At 36.1% G+C, this 13015-nt stretch overlaps 1 protein-coding gene across 4 annotated transcripts in view; it reads right to left on the bottom strand.

Annotated features, from left to right (window-relative positions):
* Positions 1-258: 258 nt before the first annotated feature.
* Positions 259-13015, bottom strand: part of TMCO3 (transmembrane and coiled-coil domains 3) — a 35819-nt gene continuing 23062 nt past the window's right edge. For 2 of the 4 annotated variants that reach the window (XM_037375808.1, XM_037375809.1), the window contains 4 exons: positions 10424-10574; positions 4035-4114; positions 3371-3520; positions 259-1764 (listed from right to left, as the gene is read on the bottom strand). In XM_037375808.1, coding sequence (XP_037231705.1) covers positions 1651-1764; positions 3371-3520; positions 4035-4114; positions 10424-10574 — 495 coding nt within the window. In that variant the 3' untranslated portion in view covers positions 259-1650. Of the gene's footprint in view, positions 1765-3370; positions 3521-4034; positions 4115-10423; positions 10575-13015 lie in introns of those variants that run through there. The other 2 variants (XR_005102379.1, XR_005102378.1) reach the window with 2 other exon arrangements.

Genomic DNA, 13015 nt, shown 5'->3' with positions numbered 1-13015 from the left:
GAACAATTCAAGGAGAGGTGGAATTGCCCTACATTCTTGCAACCTTTATGAAGCATTAGTGCCCAGAGAGAAAGCTCTGAATCCAGTAACAAGAACTCCACTATGATAAAGTGTACCCTGTCCTAACAGTATGTATACGCTCCAGGCTAGTCCAAGCTTCATTTTGACAAGCCCAGTAGATGTCAAGAGAAAACACAGGAGGAAACTGAGGGTTCTACAGTAGAGGAAAGAGGTATAAAGCACACATCCATCCAAAGCTTTGGTTTGCTACTTGGAGGACCGCTTTCATTTTAATTGACAATTTAAACCTACATAACATACACTCAAAATGGTTAGAAAAATGCATCAAAGTTATTTCAGATGATAGTATAATACTGACCTAAAGTGTTACTATATCTTCAATAGCATTGTTTTTAGCAGATAAACCTCAAGATGATTTTTAACCCGTTTGTCAGAGTAGACTATAGCCTGTGAGTACCTTGTCTTTATGACAGTTAAAGCATGGGCTTTTACAAGGCTTATTCAGCTACTTACAATGTTTTAAAGAACAGAGCACTTATAAAGATCACATTCAAAACACTGTTTTTTAGAACGTCATGATATTTTAAAGAGACTAACAATTTATTCAATGTAAATGCAATATCTAAAGACGTGGAGTTCCAAATACACATCCAGTCTGTCATTTCCAGTTTTGTGCAAATTAATTTACTTAAAATAATTTCAAGGCTAGCACAGTGTCATATAACATCCAACCTCCAAAGTTACAGACTGATGTTTTTCACATCTGCTTGAAATTAGACTTCCCAATTTTACTAAATTTATTTAAAACAAAGAAAAAAACCTGTAAACAATTACTGTAACAGCAGTTAGCAACAAGAATGGGTGACAACTGTCAGTATTCAAATATAACTTAAGTTATGCCCTTTCTTTGTGTCAACTTTTAGTCAAATATGTAAATAAATACAAGAACTAACACAAATAGAAGTTACCACAACAGGAAAATGCATTATATGCTGCAATTTGGAATAAAATACCATACAATTTTGGCTGCATCATTTGGAATATGTATTTCACTGCTTACAACACTTTGATGCTAAACAGTTTAACCTTTTTCTTTGCGTAGAGGACTACACTCTTACTCACCATTAGAAATGTGTTTTGTAATTAATTTTTATACTAGTATATTAAGCTCCTAAATGTGAAAAATGACTCAAGTCATTTAGTGAAAGAAGATACCATAGGCACCATAATATTATTTTTTTTCTCTTTAAACAAAATCTGGTGATGAACCAGCAGAAACAGGATGAAAATCAAAAGGCACATTCAGGCAAAAAATAAACACAGTTTGCATGATGCTGTATTTTTAAAAAAATAATTTATGCTCTGAATAATTGATTGGGTCAGGAACAAATATTCTGGCAGATTCCAATCTGTCAGAAAGTAAATTTTGTAAAAACTATGCAATTCAAATTATATAATTTTTTAAAATGTTAAATTTTGTTTGTTTTAAGGTCAGTATAAGGCTTATGACCAAGTGCACATTAAGGAGACTGACTATCCAAAACCTCTAGTTTTCTAAGTGCATAGAAATACAATGAGAAATCAAGATATTCCTTGCAAGATGTATTCTTGTATACGTGCAAATCTTAATCAAGTACTTGAGCGTCTTTCAGGTCTCGGAACACATTTCACAATCGCAGCTCTCCACAGGGCAGGGGCAAGTAAAAGGCTTAGAGTAGTCACACTCAGAATAAGAAGATACACCTGAAAATTGCAAATAAAAGTCATTACCCCTCTTAGTTACATGGTAAACTAAGAACCAATTAGAAGTTTGAGGAGATCAGACTCTTCTAGATGGTGTCGTCAAAAGACTTCACCTGTCTGCCTAACAACTATGCTTATTGTTACAAAAGCAAACAAGTGCATGCTCAAATCATCTAGTGATTTGTTTACCTGAAGATACAATCACAAAAGCAACATTATGAGCTTATAGAAAAACAATTATTTACACCTATAGTAATTTTGAAAGCTTAATGTTTGCTAAAAGGTCAAAAGCCAAACGCCTCTTTATTACAAAAAAAAACCCAACCACAAAACACCACAACAACAAAACCCACCCAAAACTACTCTAGTTTAATGATATAATGGCAACATTCACTGTATAAAACAACAGTTTGCCACTAAAAAAAAAACCCAAATAAAATCCCTTTAAGTCATACTGCACATCTTCTGAAAATGATCTTAATTACATCGTCTGAATTAATCTTATAAAAGAGCAGCAGGAAGTAGTTTTGAGGTCTCAAACAGAAGAATGACTTTTGGAAATTTCAGAGCTACATAAACCTCTACAGTAGATTATCACGTGAGAGCTGCCACAGGAAAAAAATGGAAGCCTAAAGGCCTCCAAGTGCAGTGGGTGGGCCCCTAAACTGGTTCTGTGATCACGTATGGGTATCTTGAAACTCTATACAAACACAGTTTATAACTCCTAATTATATGCAGGAGCAAACATGAAAATGAGTCACCTATACACAATGCTGTTCACATGTGGGTAAGTTTTTCACATGTGCTTTATTTGGAATTTGTTCCAGCATTATATAGCCCACTTGCTCAAACAATGAACAGCTCAGAGCGCCAGCAGAGTATTTTTGTGAGCAGAGACACAGAGGAGAAAACAGCTAGCACTACAAAGTGAGGTCAGTTGTTGTATCTCTACAGCCATAATTTACTTAATTTCACAAAGCAGACTTCATCTTGAAAAAAATAATGTTCTCACAGCTTCAATATAAAACTTAGTTTAAGACTTCCCTCCATGGGGATTTTTTCATGACTAGTGAAAAAGCTTGTTGTTTCTTCTGCAGAGGATTTTAAATAAACAAGCTTTGCAGGTAAAGATTACAAGTTTACTTGTTTAAGTGTTAAGGCAATTTCCACTTCACCATATCTGCTCTGTAGTTCTTATTTAATAATATTTCCTTAGTCAAACCCTATACTTTCAGTTACCTCTTTCTATAGCGGTATCAAGATTTTAAAAGCAAAAGCTTCTCAGTCTTAGTGACGTGGGTGCTATCTACAGCTCACTGCTCAGTTAATAAAGAAATTATAAGTGAGAGCAGTTAAGGTAAAGCATTTATAACTAAGCTATTTAAAACTAAACCCTGCTATTTAAAATATTAAACTACAGTATGAAACAAGTAAAAAACAGAGCCAAGAACACTTGTCAGGGACATAAATGTCTCCATTTGTATGCTAACAGTTGAAGGATGCCACAAAATTGGAATGTATTGGTATTTCAGATACACTGTAATACAAAATCCCAGTAAAATATTCAGGTGCAAAAAGCAAAGTTAATAACTATAGAACAGCTTACCTCCCGAGATATGATCCCTGCTCTGCGTGCTCTACTTCCCAGAACAAAAGAGAATTCACTGACTTGTGCCAGTCCTGCTGAGACAATCCACTTGATATACTGGCTGGTCTTTGGAAGAATCAGAGAAAGGACAAGCACTGCCAAGACAAACTTTAAAAACGTTGTTTTTTGGGGTTGTTGTGGGCTTGTTTTGTTTGTTTGGTTTTTAAATAACAGAAGTGTAATAAAGAAAGCAGTACAATCTTTGTAAGATACATAGCATCTAATGCAGTAATTCTGGACATAAACTAGTACACTTATAAATGCATCTTCTGTATTAATGCCAAAAGAGACAAATGTACATTGCACAGTAAAAAGCAGTATCTTGTTGACTATAATAAAAACACTTGATAATTTTGTCACAAATCTCAAGCTAGATAGGTAGATGTTTCTCTGTGTAGCTTACTTTAAATTTCAAATAAAATCTTTCATTTTTTTAATACCCTAAGAATGTTGTATCAAAACGTATTCTAATCAGTAAGATTCCTCCAAATACGGATTTGCATAAAGAAGTAACATTCTCTGTTACATCAGATGTTCAGATCTCGCACAGAATTTTCATTAGGGCATGCAGCACAAAGATTATTTAGATTATTAAAAGATAAAAAAGAGAAAAAGAAAATACCTTCATTATGACCACAGACAATGTAAGGAATAGTAAGACCGTGAGTTCATAGATTACAAATGTGGGAAAAACATGAAGTCCTAAGAGGAAAGAAAACAATATTTCAAAGTTTAAGGACAACACCATAATTTGATCATTTTCTGAATTAATAACAGATTTAATTAAGACTCTCTTCTCAGAAACAAACAAACAAAAAGCCCTGACATACCTACCAACACTACCTACTCGATCACTAAAGCACTTCCTGCGCTATCCAACCATTTTTCCTTTGGAGTGGTTTAACACAAACAATATTCTCAGTTGAGTTAAATTGTGTATGACTGATGCACGAGCACTTCTGTTTATGAAGTTTTCTCTTTTCCACACCAGTCAACAATCCAAATCTGAAACACACATCTAATGAAAGCTATAAAAATACTGCAGGAAAATAATTCCTTTGTTCTGCACAGCGACTATAATGCACTTTGCTAGCCATTTAACATTTTTGTATGAGATGGTAATGGACTATCACTATGGGACGAACGTGATATTCAGTATTTGTATAGGCTGCAGCCACAACAGAAAGTGTAACTGTTTTGATCCCATGACCCTCACTTGCAAACGCTGAAAGTCACATGAACCGGGAAAGTCACTTAGACTGGAATTGGGTCAAGTCATAAACCCCTGAGCATGGTCTAAGAATTGAGGAATTATATAAAACCCCATTGCTATGATGTTGTTGGGTTTTTTTTCAGGGGTGAGGTGTCTCTTCCCCCCCCATCCCCCCAATTCTTCTGTCATTTTACTTTGTTAGTTGTATGAGGCAAGATAACAAGAACCATAAAGAACACAGAAATTTAAAACTAAATCCCACTAACATTAAACATAAGAAAAAGAAATACTTGCTGAAGAATTCACACAGAATCATGGAAATATCAGGGTTGGAAAGCACCTCTGGAGATCATCTAGTCCAACCCCCTGCTACAGCAGGTTCTCCCAGAGAAAGTTGCACAGAGTCACATCCAGGTGGGTTTTGAATGTCTCCAAATAATTAGTCCTGGAGTCACTCAGAAAGAATGTTACTCAACTGACTAAGTCCATTTTTTCCTCCTAGGGTATGAAGAACTTGTGCTGGCAAACATAACTGTATCTTTGGAAGCTTATTGCTCTTTCATAAAAGCTCTTAAAAAGAGGAACCAAAACAGGGGTGGTGTTCCTCATAAATCCATAATAGCTCCAGTTCCCCAACCCTATTATTTCTAGTGAAGGCCAAGACAGTTTAGTTTTCTAAAGCATGAGGCATGTAAATCAATGCTGTAACTTCTTACTTTAATGCAAGACAAGTTTTCATTAATCCTTCCTGCCCTATAGCGCACCACAGATCTGGAGAACTACAGAAAACTACGTCATTTCTCTTCTTGAGTGCACAAGAGAAGTTACTTACAGTAACTTCACAATGATTTGCTCATATGCACATTCCCTTCTGAACGGAAACATACATCAAGTACATCAGATATTTTTATGCAGGTAATATACCCAGTCAGCATGTACACACCCTGTTTTATTTCTTAAATTCCTTCCAACTACTGAAGCATAAATGCAAAAGACTATCAGAATAAGGGGAGAGATAGCAGAATAAGAGCGATGAACACCTCACCAAAAAAAGAAATCCAAATGTGTGTACACATGCACATGGAGGGACAAGTAGTTTCTTTTTTTTACTGTGTATCATATGCATGTTGCTCATTCACCTTTAGGCTTGTCTCAGAAACATACATGAAAACAACTAGAATACTACAGCCTATAACAATGTCTTGTTTGGCAAGAGGGCCAAAGCTCTGCCACATCTGGAATTGAAGATTTCAGGGGGAGGCCCAGTGCTCTCATCACTCCTGGTGGAGATACCTTTTCAGTTCTGGCACAGACAGGCAGTCTGAAGTCCATTTGAACTGTTGCCCGACATGGAGATTATTACCATATTCCAAAGAGCTGAGGCACAAACTACCACAGATTTCTACCAGTCCTATGGGGGTAAGTGTCTGCAAGGTGAAGCAAGCCTTAACCTGTTACATACGCTATTCTTAGCAAGCAAACCAACATCCCAGCACACAGACACGTTTCGGGGAAAATAAATCCCACCACAGTGAATTTCATGGTTAGACTTTTGCCCCAGCCCTAGATGAAAACTTTGGATAAGGCCAGAAGTCATATCAGACTACTATGCAGGGACATGAAGCCTCCCTGACAACACGAACATTATCAGAAAGATTAACTTTGTGAACAGAAAGTGCATGAATATGGACATTTATTTCAATGGTTTTAATCAGACTTCCTGACTAAGCTCAGGAGTCATTACGGACTTGTTCTCTAAAATGGAAGAAATGCTTCAGTTGAATAACTCAAGAACTTCACCACTGTTATCAGGTAGCACATGGCATGCTGGCCAGTCACCAATAGTTAGGATATCACTTAGGTACATTTTTACAGAGCTGAGCATAAACCACTGGACTTCAATTCTAAGCAGTGTTCTGGGATAGCTGGAATGGAGGCCTTGAGGCGCAGGTGACCCTGCATTAACATCAAGCCAAGAAGCACTTGCTTAAGTTGGTCTGTGTTCTTCTATGGATGATTACAGGCAAGATTTTGCACATTCTTTTTATAAGTACTTTTTTCTTAACAAGAAAACTGTCTCTCCCCCCTAGTTGGACAGGTTCCACTGATCTGCTGGATAATTGCTAAACAGCATGCAAAGATCCAAATGTCACGACCACATCTTGGATGATCCAGCATCAAGAAAAGGAATCTTGGAGATCCTTGATGGCAAACAAGATTACAGAAACCAGAACTCTGTTGGTCAAATCAGAGCCAGCAGAATTACTTCTGACACATCCTCAAGACAGGACATCACTCAGAAAAATCACATTAGCAATGCGTTAGGATGCTGTCTCCAGTAATAGCCTTAATGAACCTGAGATCGTAGTTAGCAAATGCAATAAATGCTGCATCCCTGGCTAGATTATTACGCAGTGGAGAGGGAAAGCAACATTCATTTCTATCTTTCTGCAAAGGGGAAAACCCTCTTGATTCTAATGCCAGTTCTGAAAGCTTGAAACCTCCAAGTTTCATTCAGTTCCATGCAGGACAACAAAGCAGTAGAGCTGGATGAATAAGAGATTTATGTCACCTAACAAATTCCAGTTGGGATCTTTCTTTGATTTCTCTCAAATTCAACAGAAATGTTAAGAGGCTTATTAGAGAAACATTGAGCGTGTGTTTGTTCTGGACAGTGGTAGCACTGACAGTGTCAGCATCACCCATCTTCTGAAGAAAAAGACCTCATTGATAAAGAATTTTCAGCGTCTTGCATTCATGGTCCAATGCTGACCACCCAGAAGGAAAACATGGAGCCTGGCAAGTGACTACATCTGTGCAGCACATTGACAACACACCTTGTAGACTGTCAAAAAATAATTTTGTCTACAAAGTAATTATAAGCCCTTGTATACTGCCTTTAAAAATAAGTCAAACAGTCTATGCAAAGATGCCTTCCATCTTTCCAAAAAACAACCAAAACAAAATGAAATTATGCAGAGGTAGAAAGGGAAGGATCTGAGTACTAGGTACCAAAACAGAAATGAGAAAGTTCTGACAATGTGACTGTAAGGGACCAGTCCAGATAGTCTCTCAAAAATGTTAGTGAGGACAGAGACTAACAGAATCTTTCTAACCTCAGAAGACAGCATAGAGAGCGCCAGAAACCTTGAGGAACACAGACAGGCCTAAATGAATGTACGGAGAGTAACTCAAAATGCAGTTGTTAATGCCTAACTGCAAAGATGTATTATTCCCACAGATGCACCCATGCATGAATTTGAAAGCAGTAGCATTACACAGGTCAAGCTAAGGGCAGGACCACTGTTACAGAAATTACACGAACAAGTACTATTCAGCCCAGCTTTTAGGCACCAGAAGGATTTCTGTAGTGAGAACAGAAAAGCAGGCATTTAAAACAAGCAACATAGGAACTAACTTTTCCAAGTGACATATTTAGAATCAGTTTTCAATTAAGTTGATTTTTTTCTGTTTACTCATTTACTCTAAAAGGGAACAGAAATTACATTACTGCAGTAGTGTACCATCCCACCTGAGGATCTCAAGCGTATCTTCTCTCTATAATAGGGTGCTTGCTGCGTATAGCAACAAGCCTTTTTAGGCCAGAGAGAAGAATCCTTCACTGTGGCTTTGACATAATTCCACATAGTGAATCTCCATATATTTATAGACACATATAATTTGCATGTGTACATATGTAAGTAGAGAGCAAGCAAGAAGTCTTTTCTTACTAGATTTCTTCTTGAAAAGTTCAAGGAATCATTTTTATCCTGCTCAGGTTTTCTTTGCAATGTCACATCACTCCTTTTTAAAACCTACCTTCATGCCACCCCACAGAACTTCCTGTTAACCACAAAATTTGAAAGCAGTTGAAAGTAAAGGGGGAAGGGTGAGATAATATTTATGGAGAGGGTGGTGGTCGTGGTGATGGTGTTTGGGGTTTTGTTTGTGTGTTTTGTTGTTTTTACAAGCAAGCATTATCACATTCTGTCAGAGACTTATAACATAGCTCCTTTTCCTGATTTTTAGCTAACTTTCTTCTGAGGCAGGAATGACACCCATTTTCTGTAAAAACATACAAACTTGTTAGGCAATTTTATTTTCTTTCCCTTCTTGCAATTAGAATGATAACAACAGTTAAAAGGATTATTTTTTTTTATTCTGTGCTAGAACTACTGAAATAATTTCTTTACAGTATAACATAGGCTATACGGAGTGCTGCCAGCATGCCAGCTGAGGTCTTGCTATTTTCCTGTACTCTCAAGTCTTATCTCTAGTTTTAATTTACGTAGTCACAGGAGCGTAGGACAGTATTTTTGTTCAATCCCTTGTAAAATTAACTTTGGGCTTATAATTACTTGTCATGCTTTGTATCACAAATAACATTATCTGCTCCATCAACATCTTTATTGAAACACATACACAGCTTAACCTGTGAGCATTTAGCAATATCTCATCCAACCCTGTCAGATATATGGGCCTGAAAGTTTTATCACTGCTCACTACTTTCCTCCCTTTATTAAAAAATAAGTTATTCAAATAAATATATATATTACTAAGCAATCTGACTGAACAGCACAAGGTATTATCATGGGCTGGGTTAAAAAAAAAAAGAAGACTGGCAAGCATGACTATTTCCTTTTTATTTTGACAATCCCCAGAAACAGGTTTAGTTTCTGTTATGAGACAATGGGTATTAGACAGATACATAAGAAAAGGCATTAAAATTATGCTGATGATGTGACTTCACTATTATCTGAATAAATATATGAAGATAAATAGAAAACTTAAAACCAGAAGAAAAACCAAGAGTGGTCTGGGGGCAGGGGATAACAACAAAAAAAACCCAACCCCTAAGGATGTCCGAGTAAGCACAGGCTGAAGGAGGTTGGATTTGTGCAATGGGCCACATTCAAATCTCCCGTTTTAGACCTTGCAATGCCCCCAAAACAGGACACACATCTCCTATAAAACCCACAGGGAGAGGCAAGTGGTTTCACAGGGCCAGTCTCCTCATTTGCTGTACCTAAACACTTCAGTAACCTGTTTCAGTTTCCTTTAGAGAAAGTGTATTGAGGCATGCATGGACAGCTAGAGAACGCAGCAGTTCAAAACAAGCTACTGATTGTAAATATTCTCAGAGTTAACTTGTTTTGGATAACAAGCATTATGAGTTAGTCTCCTGGCCTTAGGCACCAATGCTGCATTTCAGTTGGTAGTTCAGGTAGTCTCTGAGATACATCTTATTCAATTATTTCTTCCCTGTGTTGAGAACACACAGATCACATTTCCCTAACTAAAGAAACAAGATACTATAAAAAATGATGTTTCCATTATCATATCCTGCTTCTGGAGAAAACCACGCTACAAGAACCTGAAATCTACTCTACCAATTGACTCAAAACAGTAATGCAATTTTAGTATAAATTACGAATATAGCAGCTGTGAAGACAGAAGAACATTTTAAAAAAACACAAAACACAAAACCCAACAGCCAAACAAAAATCTTTTTCCCTTAAAATTTTTAGTTATGTTTTAAATAGCTTGAATTCAGAATCACCAATGAAAAACTAACATTACAACAAGAATTGAGAGTACAACATGGAAATTGCTTAAGAAAATTAATGTTACATTTAAAAATTTAGCAAAGGCAAACCAATATTGTGGTCAGTTAACAGTTCAGTATTTCAACAAAATAACAGTCTATCTCCTCCCATTAATTTATGGACACCACTTTCTTCTCCTCCCCCACATTTGTAGGTTAACACTATTTTTAAGTAAGTTTTCTTAGAAGTTACCTATGGACGCAAAGAAAATGATGGCAAGAAAGTCACGTATTGGTTCAATACAGGACATGATCTCCTCAGTAACCATGTGACCCTGAGAAGAGATCAGAGCTCCGGCTAAGAAGCATCCCAGCTCCATTGAAACATCCAACAGCTCTGTGATCTGTCAAGGAATAACAGAGAATCTATTGCTGTTCTCTAGCCCTGAGTGACTTTATATACCATTTCACAGTGAAATTACAAAACTGTACATTATACTGAATGTAGAGGAAGCTACTATGTCTTTATGCAAGTGCAACAACAAATGGAATTCAGTGTATGTATTTCAGTGTTTTGTATAAATACAATGCTGCACAAGACTCACAAAACCAGCTTGCCCTCCATGTTTCCTCCTTCCCCACAAAAAACAAAAATACATTTCTTAATCTACACTATAATGCTTTGTGTCATTCTTAAGGATAGCATCTGATTTCACAAAAACAAGACAGACTATAACAGCTTCAGAGTCAGGATTACATAATACTGCTTTATTTCACAACCTCAATGTAAGAACAGCATATTTTCCAGCTGTCAAATAAGGGGAAAAAATAAAAATCAAAGCTTGTAATTTGGGAGAATACTTTCAATTTAGCAGAAGTCCCACACATAAATTACATTTTATTATTGTAAACAGGACTTAAATGTGCCTGTGTACTTTACTGAAAAGGGATGTATTTAAGTATGTGAAGCAAACTGCTGAAATGAAGCACAATATCTGTTTGAAAGAATTCAGACTGCTTCATTCTTTTTTATTATTTGAATACAGTACTAGAAGGAAGAGATGAAATATATGTAAAGAGACTGAACTAAAAACAAAACAACTGCTTAATACAATGCTCGGAACATTAAAAAAAGCAAGCAGTACTTTAGTCTGTATAAAATAAATTTTAAAATAATTACTTTAAGACCATGCTTCTGCAGATGGTCATCTTACTGAGGAAGGGCAATGGTATGAATATTAATGGAACATTTAAAAGTGAAGACTTATTTCCAAACTAATTTAAACAACAATATACCATAGTACATTTATTTACAACATTCACCACATCATGAATGGTGTTACACTGTAAGGTATGAAGCTAAAACTCAAGTGACTTGAAATTAATGGAAGAGAGCAAAAGACACAATAAACAAGTCTCCAAGCTATGTATAAAATGCTACCTAAATGCCAGAATTTTGTGTATTGAAGTATAAATGTCTGAATGCTCATCACATAACTCCGTCTGTGCTAACAATCCGTAATTTATCGCAAGACATTTAAGACAATGAATTGGTTGTGTCTACTAATGCAAATAGGTGCTAATCAGGCAAAACCAACAACATTGTAGTATTACTCTCATCTTAAAAAAAGAAAAAGTTTCAGTGCTTTTCACCACAATCTCAAATTGTAAGAGGGAAGAAGGAAATCTATATGAAAGGCTTTAAAATCACCAAAAGATGAATAATATAAATGTTTCCTATTCATAACTGTTTCCTTTAAGCTCTTCTCAATCCCATGTTTGAGTATGATTAAGATCCAATATAGCCTCTTCAAATAAAGTTGAAATTATTTTTATTGTTATCAGCCATAATAGAGCTCCAGATCAAAACTTTTATAGCTAATATTTTAGGTACTCCCATGTACATTGTTAGGTTATTTTATAAGAAATTATTTAGGATCTCTGATATCAGAACTGCATAATACTGTGCTGTTATGAGAATTGCTGTTCAGGCAAGGAGCAATTTAAGCGTGAAAGAAACATGCTTGTTCAGAAAGCATCAGACATAACTAGAAGGAACTGTATGTCTGGTTAGGTTTGCTCCCACAGCATAGAAACTGAATTCTATGTCTTCACACTATGGCAAACAGCTCAAGGGCCTGGTAGATAAAAAGACAAATTTTGCTATTTCTTGTCTACTCTTTAGGTACTACACAACTTCAGGTCTACAAAATCTACAGGTTGCTCTATACACCAAAAAGTGTAGAGTAGATGAGAGGGCAAGAAAAGAATCAGAAATTACATTATTTTATTAACCACATACCCCCTCCTACCATCTGTTCTTCAGATTTTTATCTAGATTTATACAGAGATTCCTTTTATTATTGCCATCCTGGTCTCTGGTTGTCCAATAATATTACCAATGAGTAGACACATTTCCTCAACTAAATCTATAGCATCAGGATTTATTACTTATAATGTGTGGGCATACGTGCACACACACATACACAGGAGAGGGTTTGTTTTACTGGCAAGAGGGCATTTCAAGCAAGATTTCTTATACGAGTAAAACTTGAAAAATATTTTGCATTTAGTATTCCCTCTCTGCTTGCATCATTTTTAATGTTTTGCCTTTACCAAACAGGGTTCTAACGATTACTAATCCCTGGGCTCTCTGCACTGTCCTTTTCTCAACTCTTACATTACAGAAAGCTTTGCAGTCATAATGACATGAAAAGTTTTGTCAATTTACATGTTTTTCCCAATACAATTTAGTTTTCAGTTGTTTTCAAAGGTCTCATTTTACTCTAATTCAGAAAAGATTGCTTCGTTTTCACTAGAATATTGGATTTTTATGTTCAAATGT

The sequence above is a fragment of the Falco rusticolus genome, chromosome 2, assembly GCF_015220075.1.
Source record: "Falco rusticolus isolate bFalRus1 chromosome 2, bFalRus1.pri, whole genome shotgun sequence".
Classification (NCBI taxonomy): domain Eukaryota; kingdom Metazoa; phylum Chordata; class Aves; order Falconiformes; family Falconidae; genus Falco; species Falco rusticolus.
This window is presented reverse-complemented; position numbering and strand designations above follow the sequence as displayed.